Raw genomic sequence first — 25,831 nt, 5'->3', positions numbered from 1 at the left:
GGCATTTTAGTTATGATGTGTCTTGGTGTGGGGCTCTTGGGTTCTTCTTGTTTGGGACTCTCTGTGCTCCCTGGACTTGTAAGTCTATTTATGTTTCCAGGCAGGGGAAGTTTTCCGTCATTATTTCTTCAAATAGATTTTGAATAACTTGCTCTCTCTCCTCCTGCAGCCACCCCATGATGTGAATGTTCGTACGGCTGAAGTTGTCCTAGGGGCTCCTGACACAATCTTCATATTTTTGGAATCTGTTTTCTTTTTGCTCTTCTAATGGGTGCCAGGCCATCCAGTTCCATGCCTTTGTCCCTCCTACCAGTCTCAATCTTCTACTCTCTAGATGTAGGACTTCCATTCAGCCAGATTTCAGGTGGTGCTGGCTGACGGTTGTCCTGTAACTTAGTTGTAATTTTGCTGTCGCTGTGGGAGGCGGCGATTACCCACATTTTCCTGACAGCCATCTTGGATCTCTCTGGCAAAGTTTTCTAATTAGATTTTAAATGGTGTTTTATAATTCTGTAGCATTTATACTTCTGCAGGGGTGCCTTGGATGCCAAAGCACACAATATCAAAGTTTAAAATTTCACTAAGATTTGCGGGAAACCTCTTGTTTATTCCTGGTTTTAATTTTAATTTTAATTAATTAATATTTATTTGCTAATCCTCACACTAGGATATTTTCTCCATTAATTTCTAGAGAGAGGGGGAAGGGAGGGATGAAGAGAGGGAGGGACAGGAGAAGACAGGGAGGGAGGAGGGACAGAGAAAGAGAAACATCTGTATGAGAGAGACATTAACTGTTGCCTCTTACATGGGCCCGGACTGGGGTCAGGGATCAAACCTGCAGCCCAGTTACACACTCTTGGCTGGGAATCGAACCCAGGACCCTGAGGTGAATGGGCTGATGCTCTAACCCCCGAGGGAAGCCGGCCAGGGACCTCCTGTATCTCTTTAACTGCTTGTTACCACTGCTTTTGAGGAGGAGAGGTGGCATTTCTGTAGTTTTTGTAGAGGAGGGTCTCATGATGTTACAACCCTTCATTTTCCTTAGAGTGCTTGGCTTTGGTGTGTTGCATGCCAATAACATTGTCGGCGCTAAGAGATCTTTCTATAGCAGCTCTGCCCAGGTCTTTTTCTTGACCGCCTCTGGAAATAGCCTAGGAAAGGAAACCCAATACAAAGAAAGCACAATTAAAAAATAAAAGGGTTCCAAGCTTTAAAAAAAGCATCATTGAGAGCCACACGTTCACACTCCTTCACATAGTGTATAGTTCCTGCCCCTTTGGGTAGCTGAGGTCTACACTGCTAGGTTCTGTGGATGCCTGTTTCTGCAAATTCACAAAGGGAAGTCCTTTAAGGGCTATAATTAGATTGCCAGAGCAAGGGAATTTAGAATTATTTAAATTTTGGGTTCTCAATGTTATCAAAGAACAGTACCATCTGTTGCCTGAACATTTGTTCCGTAAACATACTAAACAGACGCTTGGGCACAATCAGTGTTTTGTGAGGTATTCAAATTCTATGCAATCTTCACTAGTTACTATCTACTCCCAGCAAACTGTAATGAATGGGCATGTGCTGAACTTCACTGGAAGGTAGGGAAGGTCTAATGACTGAAGCATCAGAAGGACCTATTTCACTTGCACGATAATTATGGTAGAAACACATTTTACTCTAAAGTGCCACGAAGGTACCACAGAAAGCATCCATTTTAAATGTGTCCATTTCAGTTGTGAATAATTTTTTCAAGAAAACCCGACTGAGAGACCTAGAGGGCTCCTGCCCTGCAGGGGCGGGTTTCAATGGTGACTCTTCTGGACATTCTGAGAGCAGCACCCTAGTAAGGGAGGTGTTGCAATAGTGCCCTCTTGTGGACATCCTTAGAACAGCAACCTAGTCATCAATTGTGCCAGCCTGAAAAGAAAACCCAAATGACAGTTCTAGAGGGCTCTTGCCCTGCAGGGCAGTTGAAATAGTGCCCTCTTGTGGAAATTCTGAGAACAGCACCCTAGTAATGAATTCTGCCAGTCTGAAAAGAAAACCCAAAGGATAGACCTCAAGTGCTCTAGATCTTGGACGGAGGTGTTGTAATAGTGCCTCTAGTGGACATTCTGAGAATCGCACCATAGTAATAGGTTAGTTGCAACAGTGCCCTCTTGTGCACATTCTGAGTACAGCACCCTAATACGGGAGGTGTTGCAATAGGGCCCTCCTGTGGACATTCTCAGAACAGCACGCTAGGAATCAATTATGCCAGTCTGAAAAGAAAACCCAAACAATTGACCTAGAGATCTCTAGCCCTTGCAGGGAGGTATTGCAATAGTGCTGTCTTTTAGACATACTGACAACAGCACCCTAATAAGGGATTAGATGCAATAGTGCCCTCTTGTGCAAATTCAGAGTATAGCACCCTAGTAAGGGAGGAGTTCCACTAATGCTCTCTTGTGGACATTCTGAGAACAGCACCATAGTAGAGGAGGAGTTGAACAGTGAAAAAAAAGACATATGATGTGAAAGAGATAAAAAGCTCTTATTTAATGTATTAATTTTGTAAAGCTTTTCATTTTCCTAATCATTGTTTAACAGAATTTATCAACAGATATTGGCTTAGGTGACAGACAGAAAACCCCACTTAGTGATTCCACAGCCTTACCTCTGGATTCTGTGCTCTACTTGGCAAAAAGGTTCAAATAGATCGTGCACATTTTTTCTCTCGGCTATCATTAGAAGTTCAAAGTAATATCTGGCATACACTCTGCCAGTGATCTGAATATTAAACCGAATTAAACGTAAAAAATATATTTCTATCTTATTCCTAGGGGAGGAGGAGACAAAACCGACACAGAACATTTTAGTCATCTGGGCTACCTTCAAAAATGTCACTCTGCGCTACAAGAATGACTCTACATTGTGTTTTGAAACAAGTAAAGGTTACCCAGCTGTACTAAGACTCTAACCATCAAACCAGGTGCAGCTCTTTGAGGTCCCTCCTGCATCCCAGCACTTGGAGTTGGGAGGAGTGTGAAGGGGTGACCACCCCCTTTTGCTCTGCTTCTGCTGACTTGGGGGCTCAGAGTCTCTTGAGTGCGACTGTGGATTCATGCTCCTGACTCACTGACCAGGGCCCGCTGTAGTGTTCAGATGAAAGGAGTGATGTATGCTGCTCCTGGGCCCTAACCAACTTGCAGGCATTTTCACCAGGCCCATCACAGGCAGGGGCTTGTGGAAGTAGAGAAGTACCAACAAATGAAGTGAGCACATCACCACCGCCGTGAAGGGACCCATGGGAAGCCACCACTACTATCTGAGGGGGCACCACTCTTGAGGCAACAAGGATTCCTCAAGTATTAATTAATTAATTAATTAGATAATTAATTAAATCAGCCACATTTGATGGAAAGGGGACCCATCCCCCACCCAGTGCATGGGACCAACAGCAGAGGACAAAAGGGAAGTTTCTGTTCACCTTATTCCTCCTGACAGGACAGGCTGCACTTTTTAAACTATGAAAAGCAGAAACAGGAAACATAGATGACCTGGCTGGACTAAGCCCCCTTTAGGACTGGACCTCTGACGGGCACGGAGTCAGACTCCACCCGTGTTCTCCCACGTGGGGCTGCGTCCTGCCCTGCTCAGCACCCCTGTCCCTGCCCGAGCAGAGGGGAGCCTGCCCAAAGGGGTGAGTTCAATAAAGTGGGAAAGGAAATTTGGGAGCAGCGCTCACATATCATCGACGGGAATGATGTTGTTGATGAGCTGGCAGTAGTCCATGCCCCACAGAGCCTGTTTGCCCCAATACTCATAGGCAAGAAGGGCAGATCCCAGAAGTATTCTTCTCCAGTTAATGGGAGATATGTCAATGTTTGAACAGTCCAAAAGCCTTTCCATGAAAATCTGTAAAAGTAGAGCACTGGTCTTTCACTTTAGCTCAGTGTAAACTCTTGATTAGAAGTGTTAGAAATGACAGATTTAATCCATTTTTGAAATTCTTTTTTTTTCTTTGTTAATACTCATGGGAGGATATTTTTTCATTGATTCTTAGAAAGAGTGGAAGGAAGAGAGGTGGGGGAGAGAGAGAGATTCACAGAGAGAAAAACATCTATATGAGAGAGACATCGATTAGCTGCCCCCCCCCCCCCAACACACACTTGCCTGTTTGGGGAGGGGAATCAAACTTGCAATCCAGGTTGGGCCCTTGACCAGGAATCAAACCCGTGACCCTTTGGTGTGCGGGCTATTGCACTATCCACTGACCCACCTGGCAAGGGTGAAATTCCTTCTATCCTTACGTTCTACAGACACTGCTTGGCCAGCCAAAGCCAGAGGCCATCCCATTCTCTCTTTCACCACTTTAGTCTGACCCTGGCGCTGTCCCTCCACTGAAACGGCTATTGCTAAGGGCCTCAGAGCCTTCAAAATACAAACAGAGCTCTTCATCTGCACTGCCCGCTCCCCCGCCATCCCTAACAGCATAGAGGGCACGGCCACTTGCCTAGTTGCTGGGACCACAAACCTCCACTTGAGCCAGCCTGCTCCCATCTGCTAGCAAGTCTTGCCTCCCCTTCTCCGTGGGAACCTGAGCGCTTTCCAGTGCATTGGGCACCTCTCACCTGTATGACTCACTGACTCCTGACTTTACTGCCTCCACTCGGACTTCCAACAACAGTCTCTTCTCCCCAGGAGCCAGAGGAGCCTCTTCCCTTAAGAGCACTTCACCCCCAACTCAATGTCTGCCGAAGGTTTCCCATCAGGCAAATCTAATGTAACTTCTTCCCATGGCCTGCAAGCCTCCAGGCCTATGAGATAGGATCCTGCCCGTGTGTGACTCATCTTCTTTCCTCATCCCACACTCTGACCACACGGCCACACCGCACTGTTCCCTGAACACACAAACCCTGTGCCCGGCTCAGCAGCGTGCCTCAGCCCCTGCCCACAATGCCAGAGCTCATCTTCCTCAGCTCAGCCAGGTCACGGTTCCAATGTTTCCTCTTTAAAGAGGCTCCTCTGACCTTTCTGCCGAAAAGAGTAAACCCCTGTGGTCACCTCATCGCTTCATCCTGCTTTATCTTCTTGGTGCTCACACCACCTGAAGTGTTCATCTCTTTAAAAACACTCACTAAAAAACTACCTATGTCTTCCCTACTAGAATATAAGCTCTTGGGGTTTGGGAGGGAAGTTGGGGGAAGAAACTGAAATCTCCCCTCATGTCTTTAATAGCAATTGTTTGCGATGGATACAGCAATGGTAACACTTTCAATCCCAACGATTATTTAGCTCCACTGTGTGTGTCTTACTCCCCTTCATAGCTTCTCTTAATAAAGTTCTGAGGATCATGTCAGGAACCTACTTTGACTTGCAAAGCAGGACCATCGCCTGAGCCCGGGACAGAGAAGCAGCCTCTGGAAGAGCTGTCTTACCAAGGTCACAATCGCACATTCAGCGGTGAGGTGTTCAGCACTGAAAAGAGTGCAGACAAATCTGTAGACACTCTTCAGTTCAGGGTCACGCAAAAAATGGTCCGTTGTAATGATTTCGTGCTGAAAAGAGAAACAAGGCAACATAAGTACCCACTGAAGGAAAATACATAAGAACTCTCATGCTAGCAGCTCCTACTTTGCCCACCTGTCCCTAAAATAATTTTGATTAGGTAACATATATTTTAGCCTTTTTAAAAAATAATGACACTTTTTTTTTTTTTTTCAGAGTGTAAGGGAGAAGGAGAGCGAGGTAGAAACATCAATAATGAGAGAGAATCATTGATCAGCTGCCTCCTGCACACCCCCTACTGGGGGATGAGGCCCTCAACCCAGGCATGTGGTTTTGACCAGAATCGAACCCAGGACCCTGTAGTCCACAGGCCGATGGCTCTATCCATTGAGCAAAACCAGCTAGGGCTCTTTTAGTCTTTGAAGTATAAACAATGATCTTAAACAACACTGATTCTATACTCACCAGTTACAGTTACTGATACAGGCACAACCTGCATACAGTTACGTATGTCTCCCATTCCCCCCTCCACAGAAGTCTACCGAAATGTAATCCATGTGTAGGCTCACAGGCATGTTGACCCCCATGTCACTCTTCCCTGCAACCAGCTCTGAAAACACATGTTCATGTTCCTGTGACCCCGAGACTCTGGCTGTGCCGTGCTCCACAGGAGGCACCAGCTACCTGTCGCTGCAGAGCTTCAGAGGAGGGAAGTAGGAAATTCCTGTCATTTTAATTGGTTTAAAATTTAAGTAGCTGCCTCAGTTTTTTCAAAGAGTCTTAACATACCTAAAGGTCTATTTACAGACGTTTATATTGTTTGGTGCTCCTGAAATTTTTCTTTAAGAACGATACACTTACTCATTTGGGGCACATCTACTCACTTTAGCTCCCTGACTATACAAAGCTGTGGCTCAGTTCTTACTGACGTGGCCCTCACACAGGACTCCCTTTGTAAAATCATTAGAGACAACATGCAGTGGGAAGAAGACTGAAAAGAAGATGTTTTGACTTCAAGCTGGAGGGAGTCATTTTCTTCTAATAATTCATTTCAAAGCAGATCAGTATGAAAGAAACACCACAGTATGAGAGACAAATAGAACCTCAATAAAACTGACACTTACTCTGAAGGGGTGCTTTCTCTCATCGAAAATATCGAACGATTTATTTCCAACTCTATGAAACAAGAAGATGCATTTGAAAACTTTACTCAGAAAATGTTAGTATCTCAGTAACACATCATCTAGGTTTGAGAGGGGGTTCGGGGGAAGCTTAACTTTCAACAAAGCAGTTTGACAAACTGACTCTGTAAGAGGGTTTCCTGACTTCTTTTTACTCAGTACATCAAACCCTGTGCAATGTTTTCTGCACTGACCAGCTAGCGTTGCCTTCAAAACCACTGACCCTCCCTGACAGGCAATGCTGGAAAACCAAATGTATTTCCATCCCTCCAGCTCACACTGGAATACACAAGAACACTTTATAAAGCAGTAGTGCTGGGCTACAATGTGTTTAGAATTTTAATTCATGTGGATATCACATTCATGTTAATTTCCTGTTTTTCCACTTGTTATTTTCCTGTATTACATTCTTTTTTTTATATTTTATTGATTTTTTACAGAGAGGACGGGAGAGAGATAGAGATAGCTACATGAGGCTGGGTCTTCCTAATACTTCTTCAAAGCAAAGGATTAAGATGACTGAAGTAGTGGCAAATGATTGAAGACAGAATATCCATGAGAATCAGGTGTCTTCTATTAAGCCAGACATTTAAAAAATTTGCAAAAATGTAGATTAATGATACATGTCCACTCAAATTTTGGTGCAGAAAATAATTATTTTTCATATTGTCTTTTATATTATACCCTGTAGTGGGCAAGACAATCTGCCACAACAAAGAATTATCCAGCTCAGAATTTCAGTAACACTATAAAAACTGTTTAAACATACAGTGGATTTATTTTTTGAAGATCCATTTTAATTTCTAATACAGTAAATATCAAATAACCCACTTAAACAAATACTCTTTGGGATCCTTAATAACTCAAGTGTTATGGGTCTTAGGACAAAAACAATTCATTCACTTTAATCCTATGTAATAAAAGGGTCACATGCAAATTGTTCCCTCGACCAGGAGTTCAACTAGAGTTTGACCAGGGGGCAGGGCTGGCCCGCCAACCACCTGGGGTCTCTCCCGTGGCCGGCCCAGCCCAACTGGCCCTGATTGGGGCTGGCCGGCTGGACCCTACCTGTGCACGATTTGTGCACCCGGCCTGTCATAATATAATAAAAAGCACTTTACAGCTTGCTTCAAAAATGTCTACAGCTACTACCTAACACTCAATTTGATATGTTATACATTTACTAGCTAGAATAACAATACAGGTTTTAAAACTCACCTGTACTTTATGATGTGATGTATGGAGAAAGTCATGCTGTGGAAGAAAAAAGAATTGTAACAATTGGTTTTATTATGTTAGGTTTGAGGACAATTGTTAATGGGTCGCGGGCGGGGGAGCGGGAAGACCATCCCAACTGCCCAGTGGTCTTGAAATCTTCATTCCCATCAGTATCATATGGGCACTTTGCCCCTTGTTTTAGCTATTTTGCAATTTCACATACTCGAGACTGTACACCTACTTTGGCCCCACCCTGTACATGTTAGTACACACTCCCCCATCATTTGCCCTTGTACTCATAGGACCTTTCATCCTGTACATGTTATATGTATTTGTGCACATACTTAAATTTAAGCCATACAGTAGTTGTGCTTTTAAAAAAGTTGTGAGTCCCTGCGTTTCAGTTGATTTATTTCACTATCTACCTACACACACATTTCCATTATTTTCCTACAATTAAATAAAATGCTCTGTACCAAAAAAAGTTTAACATCACTTTTACATAATTATTAGGAAATTGAGTAGCAAGTGTAAGAGCCCAAAACATCAGTAGATTTGGTTATCCTGACACAAGCAATGCTAACAATGCATCGCAATGCTCCACAGTGTAATATTAATAACATTTACTTGCAAAGTAGATTAAATGTAATCATGCCTCACAGTTTTCCTCATCTTGTCAAAGGTTGTGACATTGAGAGACTGTTGGGGGTGGTGGTGAAATGCATGTATTTAGAGACAAACATTTTTAGAAAAGTTGCATAAGTGATTCTAGTAAAGACTGCACCCCATTGGGAACAATGTACCATGATGCACATTTTTCAAAATCATTCTTAAAACTCAGTTAGCTCTATGAATTTTCTCAGTAAACCCTTACTTCACCAATAGTGAATCTACTGAATGACCATTTTCTTTCTTTCTTTCTCTTCCTTCCTTCCTTCCTTCCTTCTTTCCTTCCTTCCTTCCTTCCTTCCTTCCTTCCTTCCTTCCTTCCTTCCTTCCTTCCTTCCTTCCTTCCTTTCTTTCTTTCTTTCTTCTTTCTTTTTCGGAAGAGGAGAACTGAGTTTAATAATTTTGTTTCCACTTGACTGTGATTGGAAACCTGGCTCCATAGACGGGGCCAGGAGAAGGTGAGCTGCTATGGAAGAGAGAATCTGCCAGGTCCCCAAACGCAAAGGGGATATGACAGAACCAAGCAGTCCACAGAGTGGACAGTGAGAAAGAACCAGTCATCAACAGAAGCCAAACCTCTGAGAAGCATGTGGGAGAGTCGGTCCATGGCGACAGTTGCTCTGGGAACAGGGACCTTCCTGCGCGGGGATGCCTAAGGCCTAGGCTACACAAAGGGCGTCTGAGACGGACATTCCTGATGGACATTGTACGAAATCTGGCCCTTAGAATAACTGAGAAATAGCCCGAAAAGATCATCCTTGAAACTGTAATAAAGAAAGTGTCTTAAACTGGTAAAACTGACAACTCAGTGAGCTATTTTTGCTGTCATCCTACCATAAGAAAAAAGCAGAAATACATTTGTCTCAGCAATCTGTGAAAAGCAGGGAACCGCATCATAAGAGCGTAGAAAGAGTCTATAAATGGGAGAGGCCAAGAAAAAGCTCTCTCCAAAATGTCCACAAAGATACATATGCCCGTTAGAAGAAAAAGTAAGAATATACACATCATCAATCACATCCGAGAATAAGAAAGTTAGGATTGATAGATTTAGATTGAATGACTACTCTAAAGTAGGGCAACTCATCTGCATCATTTCTCAGATTCCTTGGGCAAGTCATGAGCATTCCGAAGGGATCAACACCTGCAAATTCCTTGTCCTGGATCATGGGTTCAGCTTCCAGAGGAGAGAAGAACAGGCCTTGCCTGTGAGTCCTTTACTTTATAAAAGAAAAAACCAACCAAACAAAACCCAGCCAAGTCATTTTGTGCGCCTAGCTAATCCCTTCCCCTCGATTATCATAAAAACAGAAACATCCCTTGCCAAAAGGGCTGAGTTTTTCCTCCTAAAAGACATTCATACCATACATCATATTTGCAAAGCAGTTTAAACACACTGCCTGCTATTAGCACTGTTTGTTTGTTTGTTTGTTTGTTTTTAATAAAAGGGATGCGTATCTGAGTGTAAGAACTGGAAGATTCTCCCCAGAGTTTAAAGCAGCGGTTCCCAACCTGTGGGTCGTGACCCCTTTGGGGGTCGAACAACCCTTTCACAGGGGTCGCTTAAGACCACCAGAAAACACATATATAATTACATATTGTTGTTGTGATTAATCACTATGCTTTAATTATGTTCAATTTGTAACAATGAAAATACATCCTGCATATCAGATATTTACATGATGATTCATAACAGTAGCAAAATTACAGTTATGAAGTAGCAACGAAAATAATTTTATGGTTGAGGGTCACCACAACATGAGGAACTGTATTAAAGGGTCTTGGCATTAGGAAGGTTGAGAACCACTGGTTTAAAGGATTAATAAGATGCTGATTCAAGTTCTTGAAGATGGAAATGGAAGGCAAATGGCATCATCAGAGGCTGGGAACTAGTTACAAACAGCAGGGCATCCCCTGAGCTGGGCGGGGGCTGAGCACCACCGCACCCCATGTCACCATTTTGAGTGTTTCTGCCAATGCTTAGTTAAGAGTAGGACTTCTTTAAGAGACTAAAAGAAATGCAATTAAGTTTTTATTGAAGACTATCCAGTGGCAAGAACACCTGAGCATTGTACCATGTCGTAGACATTAGTCAAGAATTTACTCAGACTGCCTTTCACACTGCATTCGTCAGGCAGCCTTCAGCCTGCTGTGAAAGCGCCTTGCAGGGCTGGTCCTGAGTCCTAACAGGGCTTAACTTTAGATCGCAGCCCACCACCTGTGTTCCTCATATTTTACTATCAAGAAGTTCGGCCACATAGCTTAAAAAAAAAAAAGAAGAAGAAGTCCAAACTGTTTCCATTCTGAGGCCAAATTATGGTGTGATGCTAATTTGCATAAAGCGTTTGCCTCTCCATGCGTCCTGCTGAAATCTAGGGTCCATCCCAAGGAAAAAGCTCATACATCTGTCTAATTGCAGCAGAAGTGGGCGGGTGTGGCTCTGAATGACCATTTTCAAATGGGAGGACAGCAAATGGAAATTTACTGTACTTCCTGAATTAGACTAATTTGGAGAAAGAAGCATGAAACCTACTTGTCTGAGCAAGGCTAACCTTTACAACTACGTTTGAATTATTCTGTAACATCAGAAATCTTTTGAATTCAAAAGAAGCTACAGAATGCATCCAAAGTTGAGTAGTGTTATTCTTTACTCCAGGATTTAGTGTTGGCTGAATACAAACACTCAGTGATTACTCAATAGGTCCAAAAGCTCAGGAGTTGAGAGAGAGATGGGGCTCAGCTTTTGCTGAAACACAATTTGATCTCAACTACTGTTATAAGTGAGAGAAGAAAGTTATATTATTATAATTGTGAACTTGCTGTTTTTTAACTAAAGTAGAAGTTACTAATAATTTAATTAGCAAAAAAATGGCACATTATGAAAATGACATTTTATAGCTTATTATCTTTTTCAGGCTGAAAATACAATTGTAGGTGAATATACTAATACTGTCAGGGAGCATTTCCTAAACCGTGTTCTGGAGAATCAGCCCTCATATTGCAGACACTGAGAATGTACCTTGGACAACACCATGGGAGCCAGGAAGCTGGACAGAATATGCATTTTCTCTCTTAAATAAGCTTAGGGTTTTCATCTTAGGGTGTTTTTAAAGTTCATCTCCCATGGTAGGCTATGGGGCAACTAATAAACACTTTCCATCATCATAACACTGTTCCTGGTTGCTTAAGTATAAACCTGTCTATGGCTATGTTTCCAAAAATTACTTCTTTCACTTTTTTCTTTTGTTATATATCTCCTATATATTAGAGAGGAATATGCAAATTGACTGTCACCACCACAAAGATGACTGCACCACAATGGAAGCTGAGTTCCCGTAGGGAGCCTTAAGGAGCAATCAGCAGGGACCTGAGGCTGCGATCCCCTTTTACCGCCCCCGTGGAACTTGGCAGGGGACCTCAAGGCATGTCCCCCTGCTCCAATCTGGGCTGGGGGACCTGAGGCTGCTCCCCCGACCCAGTGGGGCTTGACAAGGCTGGGACTGGCAGGGTCTGGACCTAGCCCAATGAGGGTGGGGGGCGGCGACCGGGTCTGGATCTCACGCAATCTTGAGGCACACGTGGGTGGGTAGGGACTTGACTCTGGGTTCCATGGGGCGCCACGGACTCTGACAGGAGGAAGATTTTCATATACATTTTACTAATATTCTTTCATCTCTGACATTTGTATTGTAGATAAAGGGCAAAAAGCAATATTAAAATATTTTCTCTAATTAATTTCCTTTCAATGTGCACAAATTTCATGCACCGGGCCACAAGATGCTGTATCTTGAAGATATATTTATACATATGTATACATATATAATTAAATTTTATATATCTACGAAATTACAACTTCAGTTGAAGAAATTTTACCTACAAAGGAATTAGCTTGAAAAGTTGTTCCTTAAAGACTGATGTGATACATCCCACTTTGGGGGTAGGAAGGAAAAGTAACTTTTAATACAGACATAGTGTAGAGAAATGTATGATGGGAAAATCTGACACAATCCAATTAACTTGTAATGCAGACACACTCTGGAGCCAGTGGGGGAGAAACTATTTCTTCTTGCAAGAATAGCTTCCAAAGTGCTGTGCACTGTTTTAGGACCATGTGCCCTAAAGAAATACGTTTTAATAGAAACACCCAATAAAAAGCACTTCTCCTTTCCATTATGGTCAAAAATGCCTTAAAAACAGAAAAACACACACGATATTTTGGGGGGATTTCATATTTGCTAACTGGTTTTCCCTTCTTCCATCCACTCTAATGGTTACATGGAAATTGAAATTTCATATTTAGGTCCTTGAAATCAATACATAATAGACACCAGTTTCTTAACCTGGTTACTGAGAAGGACAACACAGTGGCTGAGACTATGGGTCAGTAGGATGCTCTCAGCAGAAGGGGGTCTGTCACTCAGCCTGCGGCAACCTAGAGGTACTCACGCTCGGATGGTGGTTTTAAAGTCCGGCTGCCTGATGGTATCGTCAGAGAGAAACACTGTGGGACACGACCCATATCCTTTAGTAAGGCGCCCTGGACACTCCTGACGTAGAGGGAAAGAGAGGCAGATGTCACAGTACGTATGCTGAACCTATAAAAGTGTCTGTTTTTTTCTCTTGGTTAAAATGTCAAACAATTAAGCATGAAGGTTTTTCTTACAGTCCATGAACTGCATGAGTGTGATATCATGTGCGGCTCTATGTAAACCCAGTAGATAATCTAACTTCTACAGACGAGATTTGAGGAATGGCTTATAAAATATTCCCTTTCATAAGTACCTATCATCAAACCTGCCAAACCCCTATTAAACATGCCCTTTATAATAGTGTAAAACGTTTAGAATTAGACTTCAGTGCTTTTCTTCCTTAAGAGAGCAAACGTAGCTAAGATTTCCTATTTCTCTTGTTCATTTATTACACTTAAATGCAATGCATTAAATAATAAAAATTCACAGCCATTTTATTGCAGTAAATGAAAGCCAATAATGAATATTAATTCAGGAGACAGAGAGACAAAACAAGCATGTTTGGTCAGAGGTGTGTGTGTGCCAGGGCTGCCCATTTGCTAACAAGCTGGGGGCCACAGGTCTCTCTGAGCCTCACTTTCCCAAAAACCAGATAAAACAGCTTTCAGAATTAAGCTCTCACTTCATGTTTAAGGAAGACTATCATTACATTTCTCAAGTGAGAACCCCAGAGAATAGTTTCCATTCATTTCTACATGTTGTTAATTCTGTTCTCTTGGTCATCTGACACCCACCTCCATCCTGCCTCACTCAGGCTGCTCTCTGCTTACAAGGCCTCTTCTTCCTGTCCAGCAAGCTCAACTCCTCCCCATCTGCCTCCAGGATACCCTCACCAGCAGCCACACCACCCAACCTCTCTCCTGCACACGCCCACATCTGAGTGTCCACTTGTCACATGGCATCAACTGCCTACAGGGTGTCCCTCTCATAGGAACCTAAGCTTCTCTAGGAAGGGAGGACTCAGACTTCTCTCCTGCCTCCAGCTGCTGAGCACAGAACCTGGGACAGATTAACAGCTCGAGTACTTGACAAGTTTTTTTTAATTTTATTTATTTCAAAGAGGAAGATAGAAGAATAGAGAGATAGAAACATCAATGATGAGTGAGAATCTTTGATTGGCTGCCTCCTGCATGCCCCTCACTGGGGATTGAGCCTGCAACCCTAGCATGTGCCCTTGGCCGGAATCAAACCTGCAGGGACCCCTCAGTCTGCAGGCCGATGCTGTAGCCACTGAGCCAAACCAGCTAGGGCAACAAGTTTTTTAAATCATTTACATCTAGGAGATAAACCTTACTACGGATACAATTTAGAATTTATTTGCAGTGGTACTGGAGAGGTGACAATAAAATGTTTGAGAACCTTTAGATAAAACACTATCCTGAACACACTTTAGCAGTTTCCATTGATTTGAGAAGTATCCATTGATTTGCAAAGAGCCCAACAATTCAGCAATAATCAAATACTGACATAGCCTGAACTATGTTTTGACAATTCTATTCCTTAAAATAAGGCCAATAACTACTCATTGTAAATAGTTGAGAATAACAGTAGCATTTTTGAATATCAGAAAATACTAATAACTTTAATATGCTTGGTTTTGTTGTTTTTAAAAACTAATTCAGATGAGCCACCCTTCCTCATTTCATAGAAAATAGCCTTCTTCATGCTGTCACACTTCCCCATCAGCATCACCCACAAATGCACAAAAGATTGGGCAGGGGAATAATCTACTTGATGCCTTTTAAAATACAGAGCATTTTAACATTGCCAGTAGCGTATAATCAGAAAGATCCATATTTTGTATAAAACACCATTTTGCTTGTTTTAATGCTTTCACTGCAAAGCCACTTTTTCCTTATCAATCAGAAGTTCAGGACCATATATATTTTTGAAAAGTATCACTATTTTAAGGAATAAATCCTCCTTCAATCTAGAATAATTAGGAAACTAGAAGAGGTTGAGAACACCTACAAATGAGGTCCATGCTATTGGTATCCACCCATTATAGTTTGTAGGAATCACAGCAGACAATTTAATATCAAACTATTAATTTCTTACTTAACTCTTCAACTGTTACTTACATCATCGTTCTTCCTCTTGTCTTGTTCTAAGAAAAAAACAAATTAACTGATCAATTCTGATACAAATGCCATAGAAAATAACAGTGGCTGATTATCTGAGAAACTACCACATACAAAAAGAGCAAAATTTTATTTCATTTCAAATACTTTACAATAAAATTTATAATTTGGAATACCTGGAAAGATGAGCCCCCTAAAGTAAAATCTAAAAACTTAGTGTTACTTTTTTACCTAACGTATCACCTATATTTGGTACAAATGAGAGGCTCTCCATGTACAGAGAAAAAGGGCAAATCCATTCAGACCAGGTGAGAAATGAAGCTGATGAAAAAGTTTGCCTGTAGCATATCTGAACCTCTACCCAGGAGTGGCGTCTGATTGTACATTTATACCCACCTCACTTGAACCACCAGGATCTAAGAGTTGATGCTCTGAGAACCAGGTTCTGGCCAGGCACTAGTCCCCAGGCTCATGAGCTTCCCTGGAAATGTCCAGAACCACTTTTTGGTAATCAACTAAAATACCTCACTAAAAACCAATGTGTCTTTACTCAATTGGAAAGTAACCTATTGAAATGTACATTTTAAAATGAGTGCTGCCTTAGTAGTCCTGGCTGGTGTTGCAGTTTGTTGGGCATCGTCCCTACACCCAAAGGTTGCCAGTTTCATTCCCCGTCTAGGCCACATGCCTGTGTTTTGGGCTCAGTCCCTGCTGGGGGTGGTGTGTAGGACGCAGCAGATCGATGTTACTCTCTCACATCAATGTTTTCTCTCTCTGTCACTCTCCCTCTCCCTCCAAAAATCAATAAACTATATTTTTTTCTTTCTTTTTTTTAATCCTCACCCGAGGATATTTTTTCCATTGCTTTTTAGAGAGAGTGGAAGAGAGAGGGAAAGACAAAGAGAAACATCAGTGTGAGGGAAACGCATCAATGGGTTGTCTCCGGCACAAGCCCTGACCATGGCCCAGGCTGGGGGGAAGCCTGCAACCGAGGTATGTGCCCTTGACTGGAATTGGACCCAGGACCCTTAAGTGCAGGCCAATGCTCTACCCACTGAGCCAAACCAGTTAGGGTTCAAAAAACTATTTTTAAAAAATATTTTTAAAAAGAAAATGAGCATGGTAACCTAATTTCCTGTGGCTACAGCACCCAGCATCATTTTGCTCTCACAAAGGCCAGGAAAAGAAGAAAAGCTCTGAATAGGGTCTTGGCTGTGCTGTTCCCCACACCGCCTCCTCTGGTGTGGGGTGGGCACCACAGAAACAGTCCCTTATGAGTGAAGAGAGGGCCAGGGCATAGCTTTTCCTTTACTGTCTCCACTCTACCGTGAGGCATCCATGGCTCTGGAAACAACTGAGAAACATAGCCATCCTAACCAAAAGCGATTAGCTTAAAACAAGAAAAACACACACACACACAGAGGACACCCCATGCTTTATTGTGCGGCATTACTTCAAATACAATGGAACCCTCATTCCTTGTACTTCTGTCCTAATCAACTGAAACACCTGCTCACGTGTGGCATTCCCAGCAGGTAAACTCAATCGAACAAAGCACTGAGGAAGGTCAGCAGGCAAGCAGGAGGGTCAAAATGCTACCTTGCTGCTCAGGTAGTAAAGAGGGGAAAGATCCGGCCGCAAGGGCGAGAGCAGCAGGGGTGGGGGACCAGGTGCCCATCCCTAGGAAAGCTGGCTCCACCTGGAAGGAGCCCCAGGCAGTGAGTCCCTCCCAGGGGAGTGTGGGGGCAGCGGAGGACAGAGGTACCCCAAAGAGCAGAAGGGAATTGCTGCCTCTTACCTTTGGGCGTCGCCGGGGCGCTGATGTTCTTCAGGTGGTGGCGCTTGAGGGCTCTGGAAGTTGACTCAGACTTCGGGGTAGCAGGCACTGTTTCTACTGCCCCTGTGTCCCTAGCAGCCGCCTCATGAACCTCAGACTCACACTTGGACTTAACGTGCCTGGAGCCCCGATCCAGCTTGGGGCTGGCACTGGGACTGCGACTGGCCTTCAGGCAGCAACTCTTGGAGTTGCCCATGGTTCACCTCCTCTCCTCCCTGGTGTTGCTGATTCGCTCCCACCCCGCTCCCCGCCACCCCCCACCCACAACCCTCAGCAGTCCCTCCCCCCAAGGAAGGTTCGGCCTGCAGGCAACCCCAAGGCTTCACCGCACAAGCAGGTAGGGCTCACCCACTGTTTGCTTGGCCTCTGGGCTGCCAGGCCCCAGGTGGGGCTCAGGGCCCAGCCACCCCCCCGAAACTGCACCTCTCTGGATGACTCCTTTGTGAGGACAGCAACCAACACGACTTGTTGAAAACGGATCTGGATCCGACAAGCGCTGAGAGCTACAACCACAGTGGGAAGAGAGCACAGCCAAAGCTCCTTCTCCCTCCACAGTTGCTTCTCAACTGAAGTCTGTGTCCTGGCTGCTGCCAGCCAATCAGAACACATTCCGCAGTTGCCTGGTTACAAGGGACCAATCAGACCCAATGTTCCACCATGCTGGAACCCACAAAGAAGTCAGAGATTTAATTTACAACCCCTTCCCCTAGACTTGGGTTTACATTCATTGCATGCATCCTGGAGTTCTCCATTCCTGAGGGAAGTGCAAGCAGGCCAGTGTCATTAGCTCCTGGGTTTCACCAGGTCTGACAGCCGACTCATTGATGCATTGCTCTCTGGACTTAGTTACACCTTCATTGTTGACCATTTTTGTAACTAAATTCTCCTTCTCTATCTACATGTTAGCTTTTGCCTGCACCTTGCCCTGGTCCTACTCTCAGTACAGAGCTATGACTGTGTGTCTTAAATGGGACTCAAGGAAACATCACCCCTCTCCTGCCTCATAAGTAAAATAGGAACCAACCCATCCATCCAGTTCAGCAACACAGGGCTTCACCAGTTTGCTTTCCTACCTCTGGTTTTCCCTCTCATGGCAGGAGTTTCCTGATTCTCCCCCCACCCCCCGCCCCAATAACAATGGTTAAAATTCAACTGTCACATACACAATTGGGAACCTCAAAGAGGGGTACCATAATCCTAATTTGATGAAGATGATGGTGTTATGCCCAGAGTTCGGGGTCCCCAATAATCCACCACCAGGGAGCCTTTTCCAATGCAAAAGAAAAGGGTCTTTTATTCAAGCCCGTGACTTGGTACCCCCCCCCCCCCCCCCCCCGCCCCGCCTCCATTACTGGATGCAAGAGAGAGCCCCGAGTTCCAAGAGAACAAAGAATTTATAGGGCTTGGGGTTGGGGGGTGGGGGCACACTCTGACCACTGATTTGGTTGATTCCAGTTGGTTGAGTGAGGGCTGGAGGCTATTGACCCAAGGGCAGTGTGCAGCTAGGGTCTGGTTACACAAAGACAGGGGCGTGGCTAGCATACTCTTGGCCTTGGGCTAGTTTTCCCCACTTTCCCATTGGCAGAGATAAGGGCAGGCTGAGTAACTGATACATTCTGCGGCTTTTTCTTGGAAGAGGGGTTAAGGACACAGCTATCAGTCCTGTTCTGTCCTTTCAATGGTAATGATAGTTAACATTTGCCCAAACCCATTCCAAGAGAGGTATTCATTTTAATGTCCAAAAACAATCCTCAGTTTACAGATTTTACCAAAGAAGTTGAGACACAGCAATAAAGCCACACTTTCAAGTTCACACAATTATTCAAGGACAAGGCCAGGATTTAACCCCACATCCCGTGGATCCCCCCAGACACTTCCTCATGTTTATCAGAAAATAATGGCAGAAGTAAAACATGAGAGGTAGTGACATTATGTCAGGAAATTGTTAAGGAAGAACAATTTTCTTGTGTGTGTGTGAATTTTAAAATATATTTTCCTTCATTCAACATTAAGTCTCCTCAATATGCCAGACACTGTATGTGTGAAACACTTGTGCCCTCACTGCGGCCAGAGGGAGGACATGTTTTTCATGGACACAAAGACAGAACCAATTCCACAGGAGTTGTCCTATGCAGTTGGATATTAGCTCCCTTCCAGGAGAACTTTCTTGACCTTTAAAGCTCACCCAACCTTGCAGGGGCTGACTGGCATGTGTGCGCGCCCTGTGTCTCAAGGAAACCAAGTAGATCTGAGATTGTCATTGGTCAAGGAGACTGCAGAGGCTGATGGGGGTGTTGGGGCTGAATCCGTCTGGGCTGTCTCTGAGCATGACCAATTTTCTTTGTCCTCATCCCCTGCCGGCTGTTTCACAAGGATTTTTGCCTCCATCTCACCTTGGTCCATTGGAGTTTTCTCTGTGGGCACAGGAAGGTTCAGCCCAGCCTTCGTTATGTCTTCTCTAAAGAAACTTGAGCAGCAGAACAAGTTACTCTGCCATCTGCCCCTGGGTTCCCATGGATGCATGGGGAGTAGTGGTTAGGAGGAGCTCAATCCAAGCCACAGCAAGGAGGGACCTGGGCAGGGACACTCAGCCTGTCCCTTCTCTATGTGACCTTCAGACCATACTCTGTATTGTTCCTGGTGCATTTTCTGATTTTGACTTGGACTTGAAGGACTCCTGGGCTAAGTTCCCTGCATTTACAGTCCAGCTGGCCCTGGTTCAGTCATCTCTAGGCTGGGTCACAGTGGGTTTCCCTGGGCCTGGGGTAAAAAAAGAGCAGAAGACGGCTTGAACCAAAAGACATATGAAAACATGCTCAAAGTCACTAATTATCTGAGAGATGCAAATCAAAACAACAATGTGGTACCACCTCACACCTGTCAGAATGGCTGTCATCAACAAATCAACAAATGACAAGTGCTGGAGAGGATGCAGAGAAAAAGGAACCCTCGGCCACTGCTGGTGGGAATGCAGACTGGTGCAGCCACTGTGGAAAACAGTATGAAGTTTTCTCAAAAAACTAAAAATGGAACTCCCATTTGACCCAGTGATCCCACTTCTAGGAATATATCCTAAGAAAACAGAAACACCAATCAGAAATAATGTATGCACCCCTATGTTCATAGCAGCACAATTTACAATAGCTAAGATTTGGAAACAGCCTAAGAACCCATCAGCAGATGAGTGGATTAGAAAACAGTGGTACATCTACACAATGGAATACTACTCTGCAGTAAAAAAGAAGAAATTCTTACCATTTGCAACAGCATGGATGGAACTGGAGAGCATTATGCTAAGTTAAATAAGTCAGTCAGAGAAAGATAAATATCACATGATCTCACTCATTTATGGAATTTAATGAACAACATAAAGTGATGAAGAGAAACAGATCCAGAGACAGAGAAGCATCGATCAGACCGTTGAACCTCAGAGGGAAGGTAGGGGAGTGGAGGGGTAAGTGGGAGAGATCAACCAAAGAACTTGTATGCATGCATATAAGCCTAACCATTGGACACTGACAACAGGGGGTGAGGGCATGAGCAGGGGGGTCAAGAGGGGGTAATGGGGGGATAAGGACACATATGTAATACTTTAATCAATAAAGAAATTAAAAATAAAAAAGACGGCCTGAAATATGAACTCCAGAATCCAGGGAGGCCCCTGTGGCCACAGTCTATAGTTGAGGTGAGGTGCTGGGGCCAAGGTGGAGGCCTTACTGTGGAAGAAAGGGCCCTGTAGGTTGTCTGTACCCCACCCCAGCCCCATTCTAGACCAAACAACTGAGCTAACTATTCACCCCAGGCCTTCAGCACTCACTGAGTTTCCTGCAGGTGAGAACCAAATCATCTTCCTAGTCACCTGACTTCTGTTGCTCAAATCTGAGAGGCATTTCCATGTAATATAGGACACAAGGATGAGCCCAGAGAGGGAGACCCCCACCTTGGCCTGACTCAGAAGCACCTTTGTTGGGAGTGGGTCAAGAAATGGTGGTCTGGACCCCTCCAGGGTCAGTTCCAGGTCCTGGAGGAGAGTCCAGGAGTAAACTAAGGGGGCAGGGCTTTTAGTTTCTTAGCTATGCAGCGCTTTCCTGAGCAGGCATCAGAGGCTGAGCTAAACTTGGCCTGGAACGTGCTGGAGCCAGACACTGAGTGAATGCCTCACAGCGCAGGGCCAAGCTTAGGGAGCACAGAGAGGCACATAGAGGGATAGATGGAGACCCTGGCCAGGTCAGCGCTTGTGTCCTATAGCTGCTGGCCTTTCTCATGTCCCAGCTCTTGGTCTGCAGTGGGGCTCCACGGGGCCCGAGGGCCTGGACAGGGGAACTGGGCCAGCTGTGCTTCTGCACCTCTGGGCACACAGAGCTCCCAGTGCAGACCTCCTCTCCAGAGACCTAGCTTCCACAAGCTGGCATGGGGTTGGGGCCTGGCCAAGCAAAGGGCCCTCTCATCTTGAAATGCATAGACTGGAGAGTACACACTGGGGCTCTGTGCAGCGCCAGCATGGCCAAGGGTAAACCCGAGGAGGGGCAGTGAAGGACTTAGAAAAGACAGACAAAGAGAATACAGCTGGGGCTCGGTGGATCTTCCATGCCTGGATGAGGACACAGAAAGATGCTGCCTGTAAGCTTAGCCTTTATTTTATAGTCAGAAACAAACAAGATTGTGGTCAACATAGTTACAATGTTCTTGTGAGTTTTACTTGTTTTGTCAGCACTTGCTGCATCTCCCACAGCCCCTTAGCTACCTAGGAATGATCTAGGGAGCTTCATAAGGTCAAGCTTAATTATGCTAACAGGACCTTGCCCTCTAAGCTGGACTTGTTTGTGGCTCTGCCATAGGTCAATCCGAGGCTTAACCCTATAGCCACTCCCTACAGGGCTCAATGTGTTTTTACCCCTCAATTCCTTGGGCGCCCTGGAGTGAGGGACTCCCTTATTTGCTGCCCACCACCATGCTTCCTACAGCACTGCAGGCCCAGCTCTTCTTGTTCTTCCTAACATGGCCCTCTCCCAAAAGGGTTCCCCTGAATCCTGTGTCTCCTGCTGCACCTCCTGCCTGCTGGACCCGTTGGGAATTGGCAGTTCTGGGGCCCAATGGCCCTGCTGTCCTGCAGGATTTTGTGTGTGCTGTGTGAAATTGAGCCATGATTGTTGTTGGCAGGTCAGGAGATGGGACTGACCCTCAGGCTGACTGGTTGTGAGGACTGGCTGTGACTACAGTGGATGGGCTGTTGTGGGAGGGCTAACACCAAGGAGTGGGATTCACCTTAGTGGGGCTCTGGTGCCAGCCTAGTCCACTCTTGTATGTGTCACTGTGGCGCTAAATGGCTGGTGCTCTGGAGTGCTCTAAGCTGGCCACCTGGTGTGTTGGTATTTGGGCCTCTTGGGAAGGCCTCTGGTGAAAGCCAAGGTCAGCAGATTTCTGTACTGGGCCTGGGGCTACATGGTGGGAGCTAAAAAGCAATCTACAGTTGGTAGCTGCCTGTGCTGGGCTCGGATTTGCTTGGGCGAGGCTCTGCTGCAAATCGATGCCAGCTGCCACTTGTGCCCCAAGCTTGGACCACTTAGCAGGACATACAGTGCACTGTGAGGCCAGCGGCTGCTTGTTTGGGCTTTATGACCTTTCAGAGGTTTTAGGAAAGCCCACAGCACAGGCAGAGGCCAGCTGTGTGTGAGGAAGAGCTGGTGAAGGAGGTTCTGGCCTGTGTGAGTTGCATGGAGCCCAGTCTCATGGAATCACCAGGTGAGGCAAGTGGTGTTACCAGGTTGATGGAGACTCAGACTTGGCACTGCCTGTGCCTGCAGGCAGGGTGGGGAGAGAGCTTAACAAAGAAACCATGGCCTCCACCAGCACTTCTGTCCCAGACAGAGCCGTCCGTCCTGCCCTCACTCTGAAGCCAGACAATTCAGTTTCTCCCTGTTTGTCCGTTATGCTCTTTTCAATCTACTGTCCCCTTGGTGCTGCTTAGAGCAGGGGTTGGGAGCCAGTGAGACTGTGCTCTGGCCCTTTAAGAGGACACCTGAGTCTCTAGCAGTCTCCACCTCATCCATACAGAATCTCCATTGATTTTCACAGCAGGATGTTGTGGGGACTCCTCTTCTTGGCACTGGTGCTCCCGGATGGGAAACCTATTGTGGGGCTGGGACCCATCACTCAACAGGAAAGACCTCCGAAGCAGATTCCCCAGCACCACATGTGGCTGTGGGACCAGCCTGATTATGTCCCTGCCCCTCCTACCAGTCTCCATATGGCTTCTTCTGCATTTCCTTAGTTACAGGACTTCTGTTCAGGAAGTCTTCAGGATCTTTCAAGGGTGGTTGTTCCATAATATAGGTGTAATTTTGATGTTATGGGAGGAGGCAAGCACAATGTATACCTTGCCATCTTGAACACAAATCTCCTTACCTACTATTCTCTGACAGGTTTGTCAGTTTCTGAGAGTGATGTGTTACACAATAACTGAGTACCTATGGCATTTCTATATTCCCTAACTTTAGGTACTTTTCATTGAACCTTTCTCCTCTTTGTTTCATCTAACTAACCATCTTGAATTTTGGTAGAATGTGTATTTAATATCTTTTTTTCAAATGAATACTAATTTTTATATACTTTGTTTTTATCCTTCTCATGACCACTGTTATGATTTTCTGGGTTCACATTTCTAATTCCTGATGCACATTTTTTATTGGTTCTCTCAATAAAGGCCTAAGGGAGGTCAATTTTGAGACTCTATATGTTAGAAAATGTCTTTATCTCTTTCTTTGATGGGTAGCTTGGGTAGGTGTTTAGTTTCTTAGCAATTATTTTTCCTTCCTTACTATTTAATATTTCTTAGCCTCCATATATTTATGGGAACAACATGGAATTAAAGCCCCAAGGATGGTAGTATAACTGAGACAATGCATTCTGAACATGTCAATCATGTTGCTTGGCAGATATGAAGTTGTCAATAATGGTAGCTCTTATTATCATTATTATAATCTATAGAAGTACATTCTCAGAGGATGACTGCTATAAGACTGAGGAGCAGAAGTTCACACCAAAACATACATACATACATACATACATACATATATAAATAAATGGAATGGTTGGCATCAGTTGGGAATTAATTTTTAGCCCTTTGGTATCTTCAGCTGCGGTCATCTGCAAAAGGTGTAGAGATCATACAATCTGTTTCTACAAATGCAGAACAGGATGGCACAGCTGGCCCCATACCTGCAATGCTTTGATCTGCTTATTGGGGGTGGGGGGCACCTGCTATATCTGTCTTGTTGAATTCTGTGCATAGAAATATGAAAAAAGACTCATTCTCTCATATTTCCCCCGAGTTTTATTCACCTGTACATCCAAAGTAGACAGCATCTTTCTACTACTAGAGTGTTACTCTAAATTCAGTCTTCCTAGAAATCTAGTCATCTCAGGTTCCAAGTCCCAGGGCTGAATGCAGAGTTATGTCTAAGCCATTCCTTCCATCCTGGCTTATTTTCCATCTTGGAGAACCATGAGGAAAGGGGTTCCAGAGAGGCAGGTTGATCTGGAAGTCCTGGTGAGTCTGAACTTCAGAGAATGAAGTGGAGCAAAGGGCACTTGAGATGCCTGGGCGTCAGGGGTGGGAAAATGGAGGCACAGAGGTAAGTGTGGTTGCTGACACAGGTCAGGGGAGGTGTGCTGCAAAGTTTCCTAAGAAGGGAAACCTCGCGCTGAAGAGCATGCAGTGTTATACTGCGGCAATTTCTGCTCCAGTTTAGCCAACTGTGGAGTTCCTGAGAGATAAAGGGACATGAATCCACAAGACAAGCCGGAGCTAGCAGTTGCCTTCAGGACTTAATGAAGGGGAAGAATTTTATCTAGTTTCCTGTGAACCAGACAGGGGCCATGTTAAGACGGCCCAGAGAAGGTGACAGATCAGTGTGGTTGATTTCTGGTCCAGCCAAGCTCCTTTGGGCCTTGGATGGGAACAGGGGCCTCAAGCAGATCTAGTCATTGCAGCTTCCTCAGGTCTAGGTGTGGCAGGTACTGGGTATCATTGCTGAACCTCAAAATCTCCCTCCTTCTTCCGCAGGCACACGGTGACCTGTGAAGGTGAGGACGGGGACTCAGAATGGACTGTCTGGCTGTCCAAGTATGAGAGAATGCTAGGGAACAAGATGTCCAATTCCACAGAGAGCAGACATGTTCCTCTGCTTTAAACTTTAAAAAAAATTGATTTCAGAGAGAGGGAGATAGATAGAGTGATAGAAGCATCAATGATGAGAGAGAATCATTGATCTGCTGCCTCATGCACAACCCCTACTGGGAACTGAGCCTACAACTGAGGCATGTGCCCTCACAGGATTCAAACCATGACCTCCTGGTTCCTAGGTCGAAACTCAACCATTAAGCCACACCAGCCAGGCTTCCTCTCCTTTTTAAATGTAGTTTTCTCCATCAGTCTTTTTCCCCTTTCCCTTTCTCCTCTTTTAACTCTTTCTGTCTTTCTCTCCCCCTTTTCACTCTCATTTGTTCTACCTTTTCCCTCTAGTATCCATTTATAATCCTCCTCCTTCCCTTTCTCCTTCTCCCGACACTGTAGCTTAATTGTTATAATTGATATACAATAAGCTGCGTACATTTAATGTGAATGATTTGATAATTTAAATTATAACTTATTGAACTGTTACCACATTCAAGGTAAGGAATGCCCATCACCCCAAAGTGTCCTCAGGCTCCTGTGTAATTCCTCCTCACCTGCCATTTGCAGACACATTCTTATTCCCAGGCGACTGGAGACCTGATTTCTGTCCCTATAGAATAGCTAGTATTTTGTAAAGGTTGTTTATACATGGGATCATACAG

General features: G+C 44.6%; 1 protein-coding gene across 1 annotated transcript; it reads right to left on the bottom strand.

Moving 5' to 3' along the window:
- Positions 1-703: 703 nt before the first annotated feature.
- Positions 704-17,210, bottom strand: LOC139009814 (cyclin-Y-like protein 1). Its single transcript, XM_070413926.1, has 9 exons — positions 16,955-17,210; positions 15,157-15,182; positions 12,993-13,093; positions 7,881-7,916; positions 6,606-6,657; positions 5,412-5,531; positions 3,719-3,888; positions 2,648-2,809; positions 704-1,151 (listed from the first exon to the last, which is right to left on the bottom strand). Exons 1-9 carry the CDS (start codon positions 17,187-17,189, stop codon positions 1,103-1,105), a joined length of 951 nt encoding a protein of 316 aa, XP_070270027.1. The 5' UTR covers positions 17,190-17,210; the 3' UTR covers positions 704-1,102.
- Between the last annotated feature and the right edge of the window lie 8,621 nt (positions 17,211-25,831).

Source organism: Myotis yumanensis, unplaced genomic scaffold, assembly GCF_028538775.1.
Source record: "Myotis yumanensis isolate MYYU_CA2020_CCGP unplaced genomic scaffold, mMyoYum1.0.hap1 SCAF_5, whole genome shotgun sequence".
In the NCBI taxonomy this organism is placed as follows: Eukaryota; Metazoa; Chordata; class Mammalia; order Chiroptera; family Vespertilionidae; genus Myotis; species Myotis yumanensis.
Note: the sequence above shows the minus strand (reverse complement) of the source record. Positions and strands in the feature narration are given on the sequence as shown.